Below are 22641 nucleotides of genomic sequence, written 5' to 3' on the forward strand. Positions count from 1 at the left end.
ACTGTAGCTTATTACTGTATCATTAATAATGGTCAGTGGCTGCAGTAAATCATTATTCATTTAAAAACTAGATATTGTTGGCTTTTGTTTGGTGAAATAATTATTTTTCCATGTTTGTTGGTTCTTGTATAATATGATTTCCATGAACCTGCTATGCAGGCGTAGTAGGGGGAGAGGTGATACTCCCACGTGGCGCGTCCCAGGTGGCGGATAGGGGGGTCCTAACCGGCTTGCCGGCGGACTTGAGGGAAATAAAATACCTCTCGCGGACCAAACACACCCCCCCTGTGGGTGGGGGAGACAGACGAATAATACACCCACGGTATCCCCTGCCTGTCGTGAGAAGCGACTAAAAGGGGCGACCAAGGGTTGATTGTATTAGAACCATGAAACTACTTGTGATTCGTACCACCACGCGGAGAACACCAAGGGTCGCTTTTACTTGTGCGTAGTACCACTACATTAGGTACGAAATTGGTTTGTGATTAGTAGCACACAGGAGCACCGTGCGGTTGGCTTTTGCAGTACCTGTGATTAGTACCACCATATGAGCAGGACCATGGGATGATAGCTACCATGGTTCTGCCTTGCCTATGATTAGTACCCACTATATGAGGAACACCACGGGATAGGGAGAGGTCCCTGTGGTTAGTACTCTTATGTGATGAACACCATAGGTTTGCGTTGCCTGTAAATGGCGCCGCAAAGTGAGAAAAACATAGGTCTGTATTATATGTCGAATTTCATAAGCTCTGAGTAGTACAATAATGTGTGGCATACCGCAAGTCTCTGCTACTTTTGATTAGTACCGCAACAGAAGAAATACCATGGTTCTACTCTGCTAGCGATCAGTACCGTTATGAGGGGCCGATACCTTCGATTTAGGACCCCCTTTTGACTGCACGCATAATCGATTGTGTTATGCTATAGCAGTACTCCCTTGGTCAGTAATACTCTTTTGTCACCTCAGTTTATATGAATGTGCGACATTGCGGGTCGCATCCACTGATTGTTTTAAATTCATGTCCATCCATTCATTCTTCGTTCTCATGCTTTTGAATTCTGGTCAGTGGAGAATTTGACTTCTAATATGTCATTCCATTTTGTCTTTATTTCGTACCATTAGGGGCCGATGACCTCGATGTTAGGCCCCTTTAAACAACAATCATCCTCATCATCATCATATGATTTTTCTAATAATGCCTGCACTTTCAAATGACGGCCTAAGAAAAAATACTGTACTTTCATTTCTGGAGATAACATGCGTATACATGTGGTCGGGAGAGGGTTAAAAAAAACTATGGAAATTTAAATCGAGAGAAAAGACCAATCGAACTGACCTATGCGATCATACACATTTAAATTCCTCCCCCCCCATCCCCCTATCTACTAAATACTCTGAATTTAGACACCACTCTCACCACTCAAGACGTTTTAGTAAGTTATTATTTATCACTAAAAATATTGTCTTATGTTTCTTAACCCTTTGCAGTCCAAGTTTTTGTCACCTGTTCCAACAGTCTCGTCCAGACTTAATTTTACACAATTTTAACTAGTCAGATTAAACTCAGAATTTTTATTAGCAACTACGAGGGGGGATAAAATATGAATGTGATTTTATTTTTTATTCAAATTCATTCATTGAAAAACACAAGGCAATTACAATTTATTTTTCCACATAGTTTCCTGCTTTGGAAATGCATTTGTCCTAGCGTATGGGCAGCTTTTTGATGCCCTCATTGTAAAAAGAACAGGGTCGTGCCACCAGCCAGTTGCGCATGCAGTCTTCCACACTCTGGTCATCTTGAAATCGTTGCCCTTTTAGAACTTCTTGTAGCATTTTTCAGTTATCTGGCACATACTGAAAATCTGATCCTGACAGCCCCTCTGTGGTCTGAAACCACACTGGTTTTCATCCAACTTCCTCTTAAATACTGATCGCACCCTCCCTTCCAAGATGCCAGTGAATACTTTGCCTGGTATACTAATCAATGAGATACCTCGATATTTGTTGCAATCCTTCCTGTACCCTTGCTTATAGATAGGTGCAGTTACTGCTTTTTTCAGTCTGAAGGTACCTTACCAACACTCCAAGCTAATCTTACTACTCTATGAAGCCATTTCATACCTGCCTTCCCACTATACTTCACCATTTCAGGTCTAATTTCATCTATTCCTGCTGCTTTATGACAATGGAGTTTATTTACCATCCTTTCCACTTCCTCAAACATAATTTCACCAACATCAATTTCCTCCTCCCCATGAGCTTGGCTGCTCGCAACACCACCAGGAAGATTTCCTTTTATGTTGAGAAGATGTTCAAAATATTCCCTCCACCTCTCCAGCGATTCCCTGGGGTCTATTATGAGTTTACCTGAATTACTCAAACACTGTTCATTTTCTTTTTCCCTCCCTTCCTAAGATTCTTTATTACTGTCCAAAAAGGTTTCCGTGTTTCTTGACCTAGCCTTTCCAGGTTATTACCAAAATCTTCCCACAACTTCTTTTTGGATTCAACAACTATTTTTGTTCTGTTTCTTTCATCTACGTACGATATCCTGTCTGCCTTGGCCCTTGTTTGGAGCCATTTCTGATAAGCCTTCTTTTTACGTTTACAAGCTTCTCTCACTTCATCATTCCACCAAGATGTTCACCTTTTCCCATCTTTACACACAGTTGTTCCCTAGGCATTCTCTTGCTGTTTCTACTACAGCATCCCTGTATGCCACCCATTCTACCTCTATATCCTGAACTTGCTTACTGTCTACCATTCGAAACTTCTCACTAATCATATCCATGTACTTCTAATTTCCTCGTTGTGGAGATTTTCTATCCTTATTCGTTTGCAGACAGATTTCACTTTCTCTCCCCTAGGCCTAGAGATACTTAGTTCACTACGGATCAGATAGTGGTCTGTATTATCGAAAAATCCCCGGAAAACTCATACATTCCTAACAGATTTCTTGAATTCGCAGTCGGTTAAGATATAGTCTATTATGGATCTGGTACCCCTAGCCTCCCATGTGTAGCGGTGAATAGCCTTATGCTTGAAAAATGTATTCCTAACTGCTAAACCTATACTAGCACAGAAGTCCAACAAACGCTTCCCATTCCCATTAGCTTCGATATCTTCCCCACATTTACCAATCACTCTTTCGTATCCTTCAGTTCTATTTCCAACTCTCGCATTGAAATCGCGCATTAGCACTATTCTATCCTTGCTGTTTACCCTGACCACGATATCACTCAATCCTTCATAAAACTTGTCAACTTCATCCTCATCTGCACCCTCACATGGTGAATACACTAAGACAATTCTCGTCCTAATTCCTCCAACTGCCAAATCTACCCACATCATTCGCTCATTTACGTGCCTAACAGAAACTGTGTTGCTTGCAGTGGTATTCCTGATAAACAACCCTACCCCATACTTACTCTGCCCTTTCCTTTCTAATACCCGTCAAGTACACCTTATAATCTCCTCTCTCTTTCTCGTTATCTCCCCTTACCCGAATATCACTTACTCCTAGCACTTCCAGATGCATCCTCTTTGCTGACTCAGCCAGTTTTACTTTCTTCTTTCCATAAGTCCCTTTAATATTGATAACTCCCATCGAATTCCATTTCATTTGCCAAGTTGTTTCCAAGGAGTCCCTTGCCTGTCAAATGGAGTGGGAGTCCGTTACTCCCATAGGTCCGAGGCTTGCTTAAAATGTTTTGAGCTTGGTAAATTCATGAAGCAGGATGCTACCCTACACATAGTCCAAGTGAGGATCTCAACGGGTTATGGACCACCGGTGGATTGTGTAGTCCTAGCCGCCTGAGCTCAGGGAGGGCCATGACTCAGAATATGTCCGAGATGCCCACTCCCATTCCATAGCAACTGGTATCCCGCCTCTCAGGACCACTTACTAGGCCACTCAGCTGTTTCCCATGGTTCACGAACTAGGACGTGACTACAGTAACCCACACCATGAACCACCAAATTACTTTCTCTGTAAATATATATATTACTGATATTGCCTATATAAGCCATGCGCTAAATAAATAACCTGAGATAAATTTCTTAGGAGGTAGTGCAGCTTTCTGAATTACTTGCTCGAAACGTTACGAAACTCTACACCTAACAAAATCAAGTATATCAAGAGGTCATTGATAGGGTTGGTTTAAATTCTGGATGGCTGGATGCCATGAGGCACGCAGGCTGGTCATCCTACATGTGGCCTAAAGTCCAAGGACTATCTGTGCGAGTCAGTATGAGGATTCATCTTAAAAGCGATTTGAAGGCTGAAGAGTTTTACCAACTTACTTCTTGAAATTGGTGATAGTGTTAAAGCATATCTGCCAACCTTTATGGTTTTTCGATTAAATTTACAGAAAGGCACTGTGTTTTACGGTTTTATGGATGAACTAATATTTTACATTTTTATGTACCAAGATCTTCTTTTTGAAATTTGCAGCAGAACAAGATTCTGCCGACCGTCGATACATGCTGTGTAACCAACGAATATTTGATACATCGCTCTGATTTATATTAATCCAATCATTACAGTCTTCGACTGGGAATACAAGATGCGTCCTGAATCCTAGTCAGTTGATGTCGATTTATGTCTAAAGAGACTTAACTCTTGGATCACCATTCATTTGCTTGTTCTTTAATCCATTGATTTGTTTGGTAACCTTTACCATCCTTCATAAACAATAGTTCTTTTGTTCTTTACAATGAATTACAAATTGAAATAATAACATTAAGTTTCCAAGGAGTCCAAGGGAAGGCGAAACATGTACCACTCTTAGCTAACAAATTTATGTAAATCATCCAAGACGATTTTGTATTGATTAGGTGGTCTAATAAATAACTTAATGTTATTATTTCAATCAAATATCATCAATACGGACCAAAAATGATATTTATTACATGTAATAAATTAATTACAAAGCGTAGATTTTGTTGTACGTACGAAATAACATGTGAATTATATTTGCCACTTAATTTGCTTCATACTAATTGCCACCTGTTGCGAAGTTGAGGTTGTGAAGTAATGTGAATTGTGTTTGTTGCTTATTTTGTCTTATGATCGTGTTGTTGATTGGGAATCATGAGTTAATCTATGGGAAAAAATTACTATCATTATCAAGTGTTTTCAAAATGCTTCTATAATGTCAAGAATGGACTAATAGCTGCATAGAAAAGAAACAAAGAAGTAGTTGAAGCAAGTATGCACAAGATGGTTGTCCCTAGCCAGCTGTTTAGGCAGATTATTAGACCAGTGGGATCCACTTCTTTCATTTTTTAAGGATGAGGTAGTAGTGTGTGTTCCAGATATTCCTGCCAGTTTATCTTTTTTTTTTTAAACTATTCCCAAAGCAGGACACAGTGGTTCTGTTGACAAACGAATGAAGAGAGTTTGTTATTTCTGCTTATCTTTTGCCAAAAGAATGTCATGTTCTTCTAAACGTGACTCACCTGTTCTCAGAAACGTGATTCCCACTACATCTCTTGAAGAAAAGCTGTTTGTTTCCTGACCTAAACCTAAACAAGGCATTTTGTACATTTTTACATGTGACTGTCCCATCATTTGATAAGATCAATACAGTCCTTCATAGTTTCCCCCACATATCCATGTACTGTTTGTATTAATGATGGATATCTTGAAACACAAGAATTTCTACTTGCTGTATATAACCTAATACATTGGTTTGGACTTAGGTCAGTTTAAAAATGAGCTTATTACAGAGAAGAGATGGCAGCACTTGTTCAGTCTCATGTTCGATTTGGTTAAACATATTGCACGAGGCCTAGTTTTTCCCACAGTTCACATGAATGTACTTCATTAAGTGCAAAGGGAAGGCCAATAGAATGTACATTTCACAACTAATTTAATTAATTACACTAATTACACTGTACAATATATATAAAGTAGGACACTGTGGTCCATGTTGTACATTGCCACGACCAACCTCAACACATCTTTACCGACGGTAGTACAGTCTCTCGTAACTGACACCACGCCTGTGAGTAGCGTTACCTAGCATCCCCCTCCATGAAGGGTGCAGCATAAACATTGTCCTTGATCAGTGTTGCACTCTTGGACAAACCATATACCTGACGTTCAAACAGCATTTTTCCTGAAGAAAAAAAAAAGTATTAATTGAGAATTAGCTTTTCCAGGCATGTCTTTAGCTATTCAGTTTCCTCATTACTAAGACATCTGGGCTTGTGCAGCTCAGCCACTTCTGAAGGGGATAGATGTTTCATCACCGTATACCAATATTATATAGAAAAAGTAAAATATCCCTTTTTTATCTCTCTTGAACTTGATGCAAATTACTTAAATTGCTCAGATACTTTACATGCAAGGTTTTGCTAAGTGAGCACGCCACAGAAACGTATGGGTTTAGCACTAACGGCACATCATTGTACTCGCATCTTGACTTTCTTCATTAGTTTATTCGTAAGAAATTTAAAACTGTGCAATGAAAACTATTCCCATGATGTAATACTTTGTCCCCATGAACAATAACTTTGATGGAATATGTGAAACTAACTTGTTACTATTCTTACTAGAATATAATTTATGTGAAGTTTTCAACTGCTCAGTGGCTAACTATTGGATGAGGTATTCATAACTATTAGAATGCAAGAAGAATCATACCTGAAATCACAACAAAGTTTCCTACCACTTCTAATAATTAACATGGAACATAATAATAATTATTATTATGAGCACAGGAGTTACCCAGCTGTTATCTTTGATTCACAAGAACCCACACATCAGATCCCAGTGTTATTTATTTTTTTTGAATAAAACTTACTTTAAAAGAACTGTAGTGTGTTCCTGTGGATAACATAATTGTAATTTACATGATACCTTTATTTCTCTGTGCAGGAAAAGGCTGAACTCATACGAAGTGTGGATTTTGAGACTGTTACGACGTTTGAAAGTCCATATGTGGAAGCTATCAAGGATTTATGGGGAGATGCGGGCATCCAGGAATGTTATGACCGAAGACGGGAGTACCAGTTAACAGACTCTGCAAAATAGTGAGTTGATATAGTCATTCTCTTTAATAATAATAATTTAATTTAGCTATTGTTAGCCTGGTGTAGCTCTTGTAAGGCAGATCTAATGAGGGTGGGCAGCATCTGCTGCTTATGGGTTGCGAGTTATTGTGGTGGTGGAGGATAGGATTGTGTGTGTGGTGTATGAGTTGCAGGAATGTTTCAGAGAGCAAAGACACCCAGTCACCCTGTCCCTGAGCGAAGGGAATCAACCATTTAAGATTAAATTTCCTTACCCAGCTGGGAATAGAAGGCCACTATGCTGACCATTCAGCCAAGGAATTGTACGTTCTGTTGAATTCCTTTATGGAATAGAAACTGTGATAAATTTACTTGTTAAGAATTTGTTCTTTAATAACAATTCTTGTTTGGTAATCAAAGAAACTTACTTGAATTGTTGTTTTAAATTTTATTTTTGTTTAACTGATAAATTTTAATTTATGTGATACATCTTTAATTTTAAATCTCTATGTAGTTGGATATGAGAAGGTTTGTCTCAGTGTTCTTCTGTATACAGTAATACATCAGATGAAGAGAAAAGCTTTCAGTGGTCTTCTGAAACCATAAAAGTAGTTAATGAGACATAAAACCAATAACATTAATATTAAAGCTTGCATTGAAATGAAATTTGTGTTTAACAAATTCATTTTTTTAAGCCTCACCCAAATTATTAATCACTTCAAAATGATGCAGAATATTTGCATATTTTATCTATAGGGTTGATATATCCTCCGTGCTGACTGGCATAATTTTTATCTTGTGTGTTGGTTTAAAATATAATGTCCTGGTTTTACAATGTGATGCAAAAGTAATTGCGTTAACATGCGATTGAATTTGGTTCCTGGTGAGATCATAAATATACCTCATGAACTACTTTAACTAATACTTTGACAACATGATGCCTTGAAGTTGTCAGTTAGATGCAACTGCTTCACAGTGTCAAAAAGTGCCGCTGTCTGAAGCATCTTTGACGTTACAGTTGGCGTCGACATGAGCTCAGACCCATCGCCACTTTTCTTGAACGTTCTGTTGGAGACTGTTACTTCAGGCCTGCAGTGATTGATACTCTAAACCCTTTCTGTGTGTTCACAATGTGATGCTAGCTTCCAAAAACAAGGTTGATCTCAAACACCAAACCCTAGAATGGGAAGGTCAAGTGGTACAATATGGGCTATGACTTAATAAAAAGGGAAAAGTGTATACACCATCAGAGCTCAAAGAAATCAGAACGATCTTAAGTTGATGGCGAGGATTGGCAACAAGTCTTGGGTCTGTGATTGTGGTTGATCTCGCGGTAGACTTTAATGCACAAGTATTGATTAACAATTGAAACTTAACTGCTTTTTTAAGCCAAGCTAAATGGCATTAGATGACATTCATGTAAGAAAAGGTACTCATTTTCCAAGATTTTTTGCTTACCATGTCTCCCAGTTCATTTGAGGCATTTTTCTAATGGAGTCGCTATATTGAGTGTGTTGTTTTTAAAATGAGTAATCCAGGCCATAAACTGGATCCAGTATGGGGAGGATTTAAAAAAATCTTCCCCATCAAGTGGAAAGGGCATGGAAGCTAAATGCAAATCATGCAGTTTAGAAATGCAGGGATTAGTTGATAGAATGAAGTTACATATTCAGAAATATAACAGCTCAAAAGATAATGCTAGGAAAAATTGTTGATCCTGTAACATCTGGCAATGAAGATCGAAATTCAGAGACAGATCCAGTAGTTTCACCTTCGATCATTAGTTATGAATCAGCTATCCACTGAGGGACCCTCTCTAAAAGTTAAGCAGAATCAGATTAGTCACTTTGTTGTCCAAAATAGTGAAAAACAAAAAGAGGATTTCAATAAACAGGTTGCAAAATCTGTTATGCTAAACAATTCTTTCCACTCCATTAATCATTCAGAATTCAGAAGACCCGTAAGGATGTTGTGATCTGCTGCAGTAGCTGGACCCCTTCTTAAGAAGTTCATCAAAGTGAGAGACAGATAAGTGTTTCAAGGATTTTTTGGTTGTATGAGCTTAGATGGATGGTCAAATGTGCATAATGAGCCCGTGTGTATTACAATGACCGTTGTAAACAGAAACCTACATCTGTTCAACACAGTTCACAGTTCAACACACACAACTGCTTAATTGAACTTGCAATAAATTCAGTATAAAATTGTGAGAACGAATGAAAGTATAATGAGGGAAGCTTCATTACAGACAATGTAAGCAATATGGCAAAAATGAGGAGTGCGCTGAAAGAAAGGGAAGATATTGATGTAATTACGTGACTGTTCTGCTCATATTTTGAATCTTCTCTCCTAGGATCTTACAAAGGACGCCTCAAAAATAAAGGAATTTGTAGTAGTAACCGTGAAATACTCCTGCAATAATAATTTTGTGAATGCAAATTTTAGTAGTGAAAGAGGACAATCATTTATCCTGCTTCAGGAAGTTTGATGGAATGAGTTGTCTGACTGCCATCAATCTTACATTAAAAATTGGCCAGTACTTCTGAAGATTTCTGAAGAAAATAGAGACAAGATTCAAGATCCCTTTAAGAGAAAGGTTAGTGACCTTCGAATAAAGCAAAATGCTCAACACTTTTTAAATGTGTTAAAACCAATAGCACTGGCTCTTGTTGTAACTCAGAAAAGTGATTGTACTATTAAGCTGTGAAAGTATGACTTGGAGGAATTACAAGTGTTAAGGAAATTAGAAGTTGCCATTGATGCTTTCACAGCCCGTACTTATAGACATGATATTGTATAGGCTTTTGGGCTTATGCCATGTCAAGAAAATAAGGTGAAATTCTTTACGTTTCGCAGAGAACTGTGCTCTCCATCCTCAGAAGAAATCTTGATTGTCCACGAGAAAGGCTTCTTAAACAATGATTCTTTAAATTTAGACGTTATAATAGAAGTGGAAATGGTACATTCATTTGCCACCAGATGGCTCCCAGGACATGGACATGGCATAACGCTAGCGCTCGAAGCGGAAACTGACCGAACCATCAGAATAGTCAAAGCGGTTCACATAACGTGTATACATAACATATGACATAGACAGGTGTATGGACATAGACAGAAACCTGGAATGAAACATCTGGCGACAAGGAACATACGAATTTGGAAAACACCGAGACGAAATAACAGTAGTGAAGGGACAGGGAAGGGACCTACCTACGTAAACTCTTGCTGGCTGGCAACCAGGTATTACTTAATTGATAGCCGGTGTGCCTGTTGAAATTGTTAAGATTTCTACGTATTTTCATACCTTCCTGTATAATCCTGGACCTGTAGTGTCTAAGTGGGTAAGAGCTCGAGCATCTTGGAACATGACACCATGACCCGACGATAGAGCGTGCTCAGCTATTGCCGATTTGTCTGGTTGGTTGAGACAAATATTACGTTCATGTTCTTTGATATTGGTACCAATGGACCGGCATGTTTGGCCGATGTATACCTTACCGCAAGTACAGGGAATTTTGTATACCCAGGATGTAAAAGTGGGGACAATTTGTCCTTGGTTTTACTCAGACTGTGAGCAATTTTAGTAATAATAATAATAACTTAAATGTTTCCACCTTTTCAATACAATATATTCACAAGATTACAAAATTATACGGTACTAGTTTCGACCCATCTAGGGGTCATCATCAGCCGTATTGGAGCAAAGATCATTTGTGGCGAAATCCTGGGTCGAAACTAGTACCGTATAATTTTGTAATCTTGTGAATATATTGTATTGAAAAGGTGGAAACATTTAAGTTATTATTATTATTACTTATATATTGTTCAATACGGACCAAAAACATGAAATTCATAACCATCAGCAATTTTAGTGGCGGTGCCAAACACAGTTTTTATGTTGTGTTTGCGGAGGACCTTGGCAATTGGATCTGTGGTGTTGTGGACGTAAGGCAAGTAGGTAGTTCCCTTCACTTCTTCCTTCTGTGATCTTTGCTTGGTCGTTCCTCTAGGATGCAGGCTCTATAAATCTGCAAATAGCTGTAACCATTTCCCTTGAATGCGACTTTAAGCGTGTCCATTTCCACCTGGAAATGTGATGGCTCACAAATTCGTCTCGCCCTCTTGGCAAGTGTTGTGAGAATGTCTTGTTTTTGTGCTGGATGGTGGTGAGAATCTGCATGAAGATAGCGATTTGTGTGGGTAGGCTTACGATAGACGGTTTGTCCTAAGGAGCCGTCCAATTTCTTTCTCACTGGAACATCCAAGAAAGGAAGGCATCCTTCCGACTCCATCTGCATAGTGAATTTTATTGAAGGATGTTGCTGATTTAGGTGGTTTAGAAATAGATGAAGTTTCTCAGGACCTTCTGTCCAGATTACAAATGCATCATCAACATACCTCTACCATATCATAGGTTTGACAGGCGCCGAAGCAATAGCCTCCTCCTCAAAATGCTCCATAAAGAAAGACTCATAAGGTCCGCTGTTGTTGTATCCACGCCCAGTTCAACAAGAGCCGAAAGGAGAGCTCTGAAGGAACTTAGAGATGATTCTGAACTGACCATTCTCTTAGCCGATAAGGGTAATGCAACGGTGGTTATGGACACTGATGAGTATAAGAATAAGATCTCGGCTATGTTGTCAGAGCCTGTTTACAGACTGAGCTCACGTGACCCCACCACTTGTGTGTCCAGCGCCACGGTGAAGCTCTTAAGGCAGTCTTCAGTTCCAAAAGAGGAGACTAAACATCTGTCCCCAGGGGATGCAGTGCCACCTAGATTATATGGACTGCCTAAGATCCATAAAAAAGATGTTCCCCTCAGACCTATTGTTAGTGCGATAGGTTCTCCTACGTATGCTCTGGCTAAATACCTAAGCAAATTGCTTCAGTCACACATAGGACTACTGAATCATACGTCAGAGACTCTCGGTATTTCGTCAGCAAGCTGTCAACCACAACCCTTCAACCTAATGCACTTTTGGTGAGTTTCGATGTGGAGTCCTTGTTCACCAAAGTGCCGATTGACTCGGTCATGTCTCTCATTGAACACCTGTTCTCTGAGGAGATTACTAAGCTATTTTACCACTGCATGACTTCCAGCTTTCTTGTACGGTGAGAATTTTTACTAACAGACGGACAGAGTGGCTATGGGAAGTCCACTTTCACTCGTAGTGGCTTATTTCTTTATGGAGCATTTTGAGGAGGAGGCTATTGTTTGGTGCCCGTCAAACCTATGATATGGTGGAGGTATGTTGATGATTCATTTGTGGTCTGGACAGAAGGTCCTGAGAAACTTCATCTATTTCTAAACCACCTAAATCAGCAACATCCTACAATAAAATTCACTATGGAGATGGAGTCGGACGAATGCCTTCCTTTCTTGGATGTTCTAGTGAGAAAGAAACCGGACGGTTGCTTAGGACATACGGTCCCTATCGTAAGCCTACACACAAAGTGCTATCTTCATGCAGATTCTCACCACCGTGCATCACAAAAAACAAAGGCATTCTCACGACACTCGCCAAGAGGGTGAGATGAATTTGTGAACCATCACATATTCAGGTCTAGATGGACATGCTTAAAGTCGCATTCAAGGGTAATGGTTACAGCGATTTGCAGATTCATAGAGCCCTGCATCCTAGAGAAACGACCAAGCAAAGCTCACAGAAGGAAGAAGTGAAGGGAATTGCCTACCTGCCTTACATTCACAACACCACAGATCGAATTGCCAAGGTCCTCTGCAAACACAATATAAAAACAGTGTTTGGCACCCCCACTAAAATTGCTCACAGTCTGAGTTAAACCAAGGACAAATTGTCCCCACTTTTACATCCTGGGGTATACGAAATTCCCTGTGCTAGTGGTAAGGTATACATCGGCTAAACATGCTGGTCCATTGTTACCCATATCAAAGAACATGAACGTAATATTTGTCTCAACCAACCAGACAAATCGGCAATAGCTGAGCACGCTCTATCGTTGGGTCATGGTGTCATATTCCAAGATGCTTGAGCTTTTATCCACACTAGACACTACAGGTCCAGGATCATACAGAAAGCTGTGGAAATACGTAGAAATCCTAACAATTTCAACAAGGACACCGGCTATCAATTAACACATTGCGGACCGGTCTCGAGAAAACTCGTGTTTGCCTAGCCGAGCGTTGCGGACCGGTCCCGAGTTATCTCGTGTTAGCAGCAGACCCAGCAGACTGAACTTTAGTGCTATCTTTTGAGATATACGGGAACTATTTGGAGGTCAGGGGTGATAGAACTCTGTTATGTATGGTTCTACACAATCGATAGTCGCATTTCTTTTCGAGTATTCTTCATATCATAGATTTTCTTTGCATTTCCTGACGACATGTTTACAAAGTTCGAAGAGCTATGCAAGATGGCAGCGCCCAGGGATCGCACGTGTTTAGACAAGGATGAAATTATTCGCGAAGTATGTGCTGATACATGCTCCGAATATCTAAGTGATGCTGAATATTTAGAGTTCGATGATGAAATATCTTCTAACGGAAATGTTTCAAGTGATGACGAGGATATAGTCGTATCTTCAAGGTGTGAAACACTCGTAGCGCAGAACGAGTCTGATTAATGTGTTGCGGGTGTAAACATTCTAAATGTTGTAAAGAATGTAGTGTTTTCTGACAACTGGGTTATGGGCAACAGTGAACCTAGGCTATATGATTTTGAAGGTGCTGCTGGTATAAAGGTATGGTCTAATGAATCTGGAAACATAGGACAAGTAGCAGGACTTATGATTGGTGAGGAATATTTTCAGTATGTAGCTGAAAAGACAAACTTATACTGTGAGCAGAATTCACATTCTCATAACGTATCCCCTAAAACACTAAAGTGGACTAATGTCACTATCAGGGAAATTAAAAAATATTGCTCTGTGTATATTGATAGGGCAGGTGAAGAAATCATGTCTGGAAGATTACTGGCCAACCGATCCCCTAATAAAAATCCCATATTTCCGAAAACTATGAGCCGAAATATATTTCAAGAAATACCCTGCATTTCAACATCTATTCAGGAAGGCCACTAGAAAAATACGCAGTAGTCCTTCAAAAGATAGTGAAGTTCTGACAGTTTATTTGAATGCATGCACTCCAGCTTAGAGGTAGTTAGAAAGTGGCCGGGAACAGGGCTGTGCATGGTGTGAAGTGCACCCGGTCCGCAATGTGTTAAGTAATACCTGGTTGCCAGCCATCAAGGGTTTACGTAGCTAGTTCCCTTCCCTGTCCCTTCACTATTGTTATTTCGTCTCGGTGTTTTCCAAATTTGTATGTTCCTCGTCGCCAGATGTTTCATTCCAGGCTTGTGTCTATGTCCATACACCTGTCTGTCATGTTACGTACACACGTTTTGTGAACTGCTTTGATTATTCTGATGGTTCGATCAGCTTCCGCTTCGAGCACTAGCATTGTGCCACGCCCTGGGAGCCATGTAGTGGCGAATGAGTGTACCATTTCCACTTCTATTATAACATATAAATTTAAAGAGTCTTTGTTTAAGAAGCCTTTCTGGTGGACAGTCAAGATTTCTTCTTAGGATGGAGAGCACAGTTCTCTGTGAAACGTAAAGAATTTCACCTTATTTTCTTGAAACAGCATAAGCCTAAAAGCCTATACAGTATCATGTCTATGAAATTAGAAGTGATGGCACAAGAACTAGGATGTTTGAAAAATGTTATTATCAAGCATTGGCTGCCCCACATTTTCTGGCTTACATTGTTCATTCAATATTAACTCAGAATGTGTCCATCCAAGCAGGAGTGTGCATTTCAATTTGCCCAGAAAAAATATGTGGAAACTTCATTTCTATGAATACTTCTGAAATATCAAACAAAATCTTAACCCTTCATTCCTACAGTGTTCACGAATGAAGTGTTGCAAGGTGTGTCTGCTCTGCAATGGTGGAAATCTCAAGAAAGTGTCATTGGCAAGTTGGTAATGGACAAAATTATGCAATTCTTAACAGCTAGTGCATCATCCACAGGTGTATAATGAGCTGATGACCTTAGATTTTAGGCCCCTTTAAACAACAAGCATCAACAGATTTAGAATGTGTTTTTTCTATGTTTGGTGTTGTTTATTCAAAGTTAAGAGATTTAGTGTAAATAAAGCTTCCAAGCTTGAGTTTTTGTATAGGCACTCAAATAAGATTTTGAAACAGGCTTGGTGTAAAGGTTTCTAGTGTGTGTTTTTTATTTAAAAGAATAAGTCATGAGACAGAAAATCTGATTTAAAAATATACAGTATTTTAATATATCACACCCCAATTCAAAATATTGTTAAAACACACAATTTAGATTGATCCTTCATTATAATACAACTATAAATCTTCCAGCTAACTCAGCTAAGAACCAACTGATGAGCCCAACTTAGCACATGGGGGCGAAATGCTGACAACTAGGAATGAGTTAGCTGGAAGATTTATAATGTCCAATAATGGACCATTTATATTGGTATTATAAATTTACTCACTCGGGACAAATATTTCAGGTTCCCTATGGAAATCAACATCTATATCGTGATCCTTCATTATTCATCCTTAAAAATGTAAAATTAGAAACTATCTGATTTAAATAAAAATAATTTATTTTCATTTAAAAAATAAAACTTTTTTTTTTACTTCCTGGTTGGTGGGTGTGTGTTACATTAGTTAACGAGGGTTTTCTATTTAAGCAAACAAAAATTGAACACAGTCTTTCAAATTGTAACAATGAATTATGACTTGCACAACTTTGGAGAAAATGAAAACTTGCTTGAATGTACTTGACCTTTAATGCCAGCGGTGGAACAAGGAAAAGCAGCTATTCCTTTTGTTAAGACTGAGGGAAATCTTGCACTGGTATCTCACCAGACTTTTCCCCCTTGCATCCTTCTTGGCAACATCTTTTCTCATTTGGGCAGTCTACAGGTCCTGGATAGTGAAGAACACCTTTCTGCCAAGCTTTCTTACAGCAGCTTCACCTGCTCAGTAGGGGGTTGATCTTCATCATTGTCATCATCTTCACTTTTGGTTAGCTTGTTGTATGTATGTTTAGTCCTCAGCCCGAAAGCTGGTTGGATCCTCAACAGCTCCGCCATCAGCTGTCATAGATGGCTTAGACATCACTGAAGAGGCGTACTAGGGAAATGAGGAGTGAGGTAGTTTCCCGTTGCTTTCCTCACTGAGCCAGAAGTTGCTATTGCATATCAGTCTGCCAAGCCCACTGAAATGCATGCACCAACCGACCCTATGAACAATATTTTCACACCATTCATAGCAGGGACTGGCTGCAGAAGGAATGGCATTACTAGCATCACTCATACCTTAGTCACTTTCATTTTGTCAAAGCGAAGGATAAAGCTGAGACAGATCAATGAAAGTAACAAGAGTGCTCTAGCCCATACCAGAAGACATAGTGCACTGTAAACACTAGGTCCCGCCAGCAAAGGCAAGGTTAGCTTGTTATCACCAGTTATCAATTGCTCAGAAAGAAGAAGTTGAACTCCTTGAACTGTGTGATATCTTTTCTCTGTTTTGCGTATAAGATATAGTCTGAATGATATTGTAGCCAGGAATAGACTTCACAAGATCACTGGAATATAGAATGGTTTGAACCTTCTGTTTGTCTTCATCCAAATCATTATCATCCTCAGAATCACATTCCGATTTTCTATCAATTCTAAGATTGTATCTGCAGTGACGGACTTTTGGTTACTCATTATTGCAGAAGGAGCGCTGCAAACATAGTTACCGAGTGAGTTGGCCGTGCATTTAGGGGCTTGAATCTGTGAACTTTCATTCGGGAGATAGTGGTATCGAACCCCACTGTCAGCAGCCCTGAAGATGGTTTTCGTATGGTTTCCCATTTTCACACCGCAAATGCTGGGGTTGTACCATAACTAAGGCCAGGGCTGTTTCCTTCCCACTCCTAGCCCTTTCCTATCCCATTGTCACCATAAGGACCTATCTATGTCAGTGCAATAAAAAAATTAAAAAATTGTCCACTAACCTCATAAATGAATTTATGCAACAGATTCCCAGTGTCACTGTTTGAGAATATAGTTTCATTTTAGTTGTAATATTTTTTTTAAAGCTGAATTTTGTGTCAGTTCCCCATGCAAGATTGGTCTAATGCAGGGGAGAACGTGTACCAAAAAAAAAAACAAAAAAAAACCATAGGTGATCTAGTTTCATCAGAAAAGGGTTCATACAGTAATTCAAAACACAGCACAGAAAAAAATACTACATAATATTCATTTGTTTCCTAGAGGAGTTTAAATTATTCCTCATGATGCTACATACTTTCCTTGCCACCAACATGGCATTATAATCAAAGTCTTTTTGAGCAGCGTATCTCAACACTGTAACGCAGTGCTATTACAGCGGAATTGCTATTCTCCCTCCTCCTCCTTTGCCAACTAGGCTATTTATAGCCACCGTGTGCACAATGTCTTTGTCAGTCATGTGTTGGGAGCCGGGTTCACAAGATTCATATGTTTAGCCACTCCTCGATATTGTCCTCATCTACATCTTTGAATCCTTTCATATTGGAGGTTATATTGGTTATGTCCGAATTCTTCAAATCATCTTCTGTAAAGCCGAAAAGGTCAATGTCTTCTAGATCTAGCAGTGGTTAGCTCCATTGTCTCACTAAAGTCTGTTACTTTATGTACTGTCAAGCATTAGATATGCCATTAATGGCATCCAATATCGTTAGATTCTTCCAGAATGCCACCCTGTTCTAATGTTTTTGCACTCATCTCCTCAGGAGACCTGTTCAATAACGTCTTGTAAGGGACACTATTACACCTTGGTCCATTGGTTGGATTACCAAAGTCACATTAGGGGCAAAAATTTGGTAGAAACAAGGCGGTTATTGGTCTCTTAACTTGCTCTCCTCTGGATGTGAAGGGGCATTACTGAGGACTGACACCACCTTTTGTTTCCTCTTCTCTTGGAGATGACAATTGCACTTCAGGCACAAATTTCCTCTGAAATTTCGTAGTCCATCCATGCTCCTTTTTGATAATATTGCAGTGGAAGAACTTTTATTATTATTATTATTATTATTATTATTATTATTATTATTATTATTATTATTATTATTATTATTATTATTATTATTACTATTAACATACGTCACAAATGGGAGATATCCTGGTGGCAATGGTCACTTACAGTAGTGTAATAATAAAGTAAAGTTAACATAATTACCCAACAACAAACAAACAACAAGAGTCCAACAAGCAATTTCATGGAAAGAAAATATGACAAGAAATACTACTAGTTTAACCTTCTAAATCCAGCGTCATTATTTACAAATTCACGCACAACTTAAGTCTCCAGTACTTAACACTACGGCTTACAATACTGTAGGGTGAAGTTACTACTAGCTTAACACTACAAGTGATAATAAAGTTCAAAAACATGTGCTACTACAACTACAGCAATTTCATACACAACTTAATTATTTCCATTACTTAACACTAAGGCTTACAATACTATAGGTTGAATTTACTACTAGCTTAACATTACAAGTTATAATAAAGTAAGGTTAAAATATAATTACCTAACAACAACAACAACAACAACAAGAGTACAACAAGCAATTCCACAGAAGGAAAGTATTACAAGAAATACTACTAGTTTAACATTCTAAATCTAGAATCATTGTATAAAATTTCATACACAACTTAAGTACTTAACACTATGGCTTACAATACTGTAGGTTGAGCTAACTACTAGCTTAACATTACAAGTGATAATAAAGTTAAAAACATTATTACCCTACAACAACAACAACAAACAAGAGTACAACAAGCAAATCCCTGGAGAGAAAACCTACTACTAGTTTGAGTGTAAAATTCTAAATTCATCATCATCATATACAGATTCACACACAACTTAAGAATTTCCCACTGCTTAATAACGCTACAGCTTACAATACTATAGGTTGAGCTTACTACTAGCTTAACAAGTCATAAGAAAGTAAAGTTAAAAACATAGGTAATTACCCAACAACTACTACTATAACAACATGAGTGTAACAAGCAATTCCCTGGAAAAAGAATACCACAAGAAGAACTACTACTTTCACAATTTAAACTAATCAGAAAATCATAAATTCAGTGTCCGTAATTTACAACTTTTACTTTTCACTTTACACTAGCACTAATGGTCTTCTTAAATGACTTGATACCGGAAGGGAATCTATCAAAGACTGCTGCAGGTAATTTATTCCAATCCCTTATATTCCTGTTTATGAAGGAAAACTTGCCCATGTCTGTATGGTGGTTTCTGGCCCTAATTTTATGCTTATGATAATTTCTTGATAAGTATGAGGGAGGTTCTAGCCTATTCCTAATACTACTCCAGGCAGCCCTTCCCGTATAGCTCTTATAAAGACCACACAGGCGAGCTCTAGTTCTTCTAGATTCAAGATTTTCCCAATTAATGGTGTTCCTCCTATTCCCGGTTACGAAACGCATCGCTCTTCTTTGAACTTTTTCTAGGGAATTTATTAAACCCACCCTGTACGGATCCCCGCACGCAGATCCATATTCGAGAATTGGTCTTACCAAGCATTTATAAGCTTTACTTTCGGCACCAGAATTAGCCTTTAAAAGAAAGTGGTTTCTTGGCCTTTGCGATTGCAGACAGTTGAAGTTTGTGATTACCTTTTGCATTGCCTCAGCATAAAACAGTGATGCTTCTCGGTTTTATTTTCAAGTTAGAAATCTACTCTGTGATAATAAAATAGCCAAGAAAGCAATACTGACCTGTTTCATACGTACTTCATTCCAGTTCTCACCTATTGATTCAAAACATACCCTACATAACTAGGCTAATAGTAAAATCCAGTCATCAGAAATTAAATTTATCAGAACAATGAACCAAAAGGCCAGGAAGGATAAGATTAGAAATTAAGCAAACAGGAAGGAGGTTGACATCAAAATACCCATTAACAAGCTTTTGGGAAGATTCAGACTACAGTGGTTTTGAACAAGGTATGAGGATGGACAGAATGAGAATAGCAAGGAATTGCTTTCATAGAGAAGTGAAAGGGGAGAGGCCAAGGAATTGATGGATAGACACAGTGAAACCGGAGGTCAGCAAGAGGAATGGCAAGTGGGAGGATGGGAGGACATAGTGGAACAGAAACTATATTTTGACAGGAAGAAGTGGCGAGCGCTTGTACACCACACCCAGAAAACTGGAGCTGGAAAATGAGGCGATGACAAACCAAATCTCAGAAGACATTTCTTCTGTTCTTCTTGTCATTGTGTTCTGCGATAAGCTGACCGAATTTATCAGTTGTTTCTTTTCAGGACACATTTCTTCTGTTACAGAAAGTATACAGTTCTTCACAAACTCCCCATCAGAAAATAGTTTCCCTTTTTACAGCTAATAAATGTGGCAGTATAAACAGTGTGGACTGCAGCTGTATTTTCCTCGATCTGTTTTATGAACATTTGTTTTTTAGCAGTGACACCTTTCATTCAAATTTAAATCTTTTCCTTCCATAATACTTTATCATATTTATTATATACAGATCTGTGCTTAGAATCATAATGCCGTCTAATGTTGTATTCTTTATAAACGGAAATATTTTCCTTGTCTATCAAACACATTACTTTTCCACTGTACTCAGTACAAAAACAATCATCAGTCCATTTTTCTTTAAACACATGACACTCACTGATCACTTTTCTGTGTTTGGGAAGGGACATTTTCATTCACAAATAAGCTATTAAAACGACTGTAAATGTCAGTAGTTTGTAAGAACGCTAGTTCACAGTAAAGTAGCAGACCGCAGTGAACCTCTCAAAGCACTTCCCGGGTGTAAACTGGCCATTTCCTGTGGATGTCCCAAGATAACTGTACGTATGTAATCTCCCATGGAGTGCAGCAGGTCTTTCACTCTGCAGGGAAGTCTCCAGCTGTAATTCTAAGAAACAAATGGAGGAAGTCTAATCCTTACCTGTTTAAGTTTGAATCATTATGCATCTTAGAACTTTCCTACAGCCCAATAAAAGAATATCACATCAAGAAAACTAGGAAAAATTCAGAGATTTTTCTTTCTCTGTAAATTACAACAAAGTTCTTATTAACCATGTTTTTCGGTATCTTTGAAAAACATAAAATCTCGACCTGGGAGCCACATAAAATCACTTTGCAGGCCGAGTCCGGTGCGTGGGTTATACAGTACATTGGGCATCCCTGGCCTAGACAATATTTATTTCCCGACTTTTTATGCCGATTTTAATTAAATTCTGTTCAGCCATTTTCTTGTGGCGCTGCACTGATATGGTCTATGCATCAACAATCTAAATTCATGAATATCTCTGTTAACATAGCAGGTACGATAAAACTGTATAAAACCTATGTGATCATAAATTGTATTATCTATAGCTTATAACTTTTGTTATGTAGTGTTTATCGATAGATAAAAGATATCTAAGATAAAATTCTAAAAGAATATATATATTGAGAGTTTTGTCTGTACATTGTTCAGAATTTGAAAAGAATGGTATTTCTGTATCGGTCATGTCCACAGTAACAAGGAAATGCACTTTTTACTTTTCCATAATTTCTGTATGTATGTATGTACATGCATCACTAGAAAACGGCCATAGAGAACTTAATGAAAATCGGTATGCAAAGTCGGGGAATAAGTCGCTACAATCTAGGCCATAAATAATTTTATTTTCGCTGATAGAAATGGTAGTTGAGGGTAAAGTCTAAATTTTAATTTTCAAATATTTATGTTATTAGTGGTCCTATCTTAATGAAAATTGGTATTCAAAGCTGAGGAGTAAGTCGCTACAATCTAGGCTATAAATAACTTCATTCACGCTGAGTGAAATGGTAGTTTAGGGGAAAGCCAAAAATGTAATTCTTAAATATTTAAGTTATGAGTGGTCCTATCTCAATTAAAATTGGCATGCGTAGTCGGAGAATGAGCCATTATAATCTAGGTAGTTTAGGGGAAGGCCTAAAATTTAATTCTCAAATATTTAAATTACTAGTGGTCGTATCGATAAATACTACATAACCATAGTTATATAGAATTTCCGACCATTTATGTCTTATACATTTTTACCGTACTGACTGTGATAACACAGATATTCATGAAATTGTAAATTTGTTGCTAAGTCCATTTCAACACCAAGCCACGAGAAAATGGGTTAACAGAATTTAATGAAAATCGTTATATAGTGTCGGGGAATGAGAAACAACAGTCTAAGCTATAAACAAATTTATTCACCCTGGATGAAAGTGTAGTTTAGGGGAAGGTGCCTAAAATGAAATTTTTAAATACCTATGTTATTGGTGCTATCGAAGAGTATTATATAACAAAAGTTATAGGGAATACAATTTCCGATCATTTATGTTTTAATCAGTTTTACTGTACCGACTATGGTAAGGGTGGTATTTCAGAGTCTGAAGAAAACTAAATGTGAAGACCTACAATATCAAAAGCGCATAGCATGGATCAACAATAACATTGACCATTGTTTGATGTGATGTTTTTTGTCTCTTATGCTGCCTCTCAACTCCGATAGATGCGATAACTGCTGCGTACCGAGTATAACAGCCTGACCGAAT

At 38.3% G+C, this 22641-nt stretch overlaps 1 protein-coding gene across 7 annotated transcripts in view; it reads left to right on the forward strand.

Moving 5' to 3' along the window:
• Positions 1-22641, forward strand: part of Galphaq (G protein alpha q subunit) — a 395971-nt gene that overhangs the window by 96773 nt on the left and 276557 nt on the right. For all 7 annotated transcript variants that reach the window (XM_067137250.2, XM_067137254.2, XM_067137253.2 and 4 more), the window contains exon 3: positions 6891-7045. In XM_067137250.2, the coding sequence (XP_066993351.1) occupies positions 6891-7045 (155 nt within the window). The remainder of the gene's footprint in view (positions 1-6890; positions 7046-22641) is intronic.

The sequence above is a fragment of the Anabrus simplex genome, chromosome 1 (assembly GCF_040414725.1).
Source record: "Anabrus simplex isolate iqAnaSimp1 chromosome 1, ASM4041472v1, whole genome shotgun sequence".
NCBI lineage: Eukaryota > Metazoa > Arthropoda > Insecta > Orthoptera > Tettigoniidae > Anabrus > Anabrus simplex.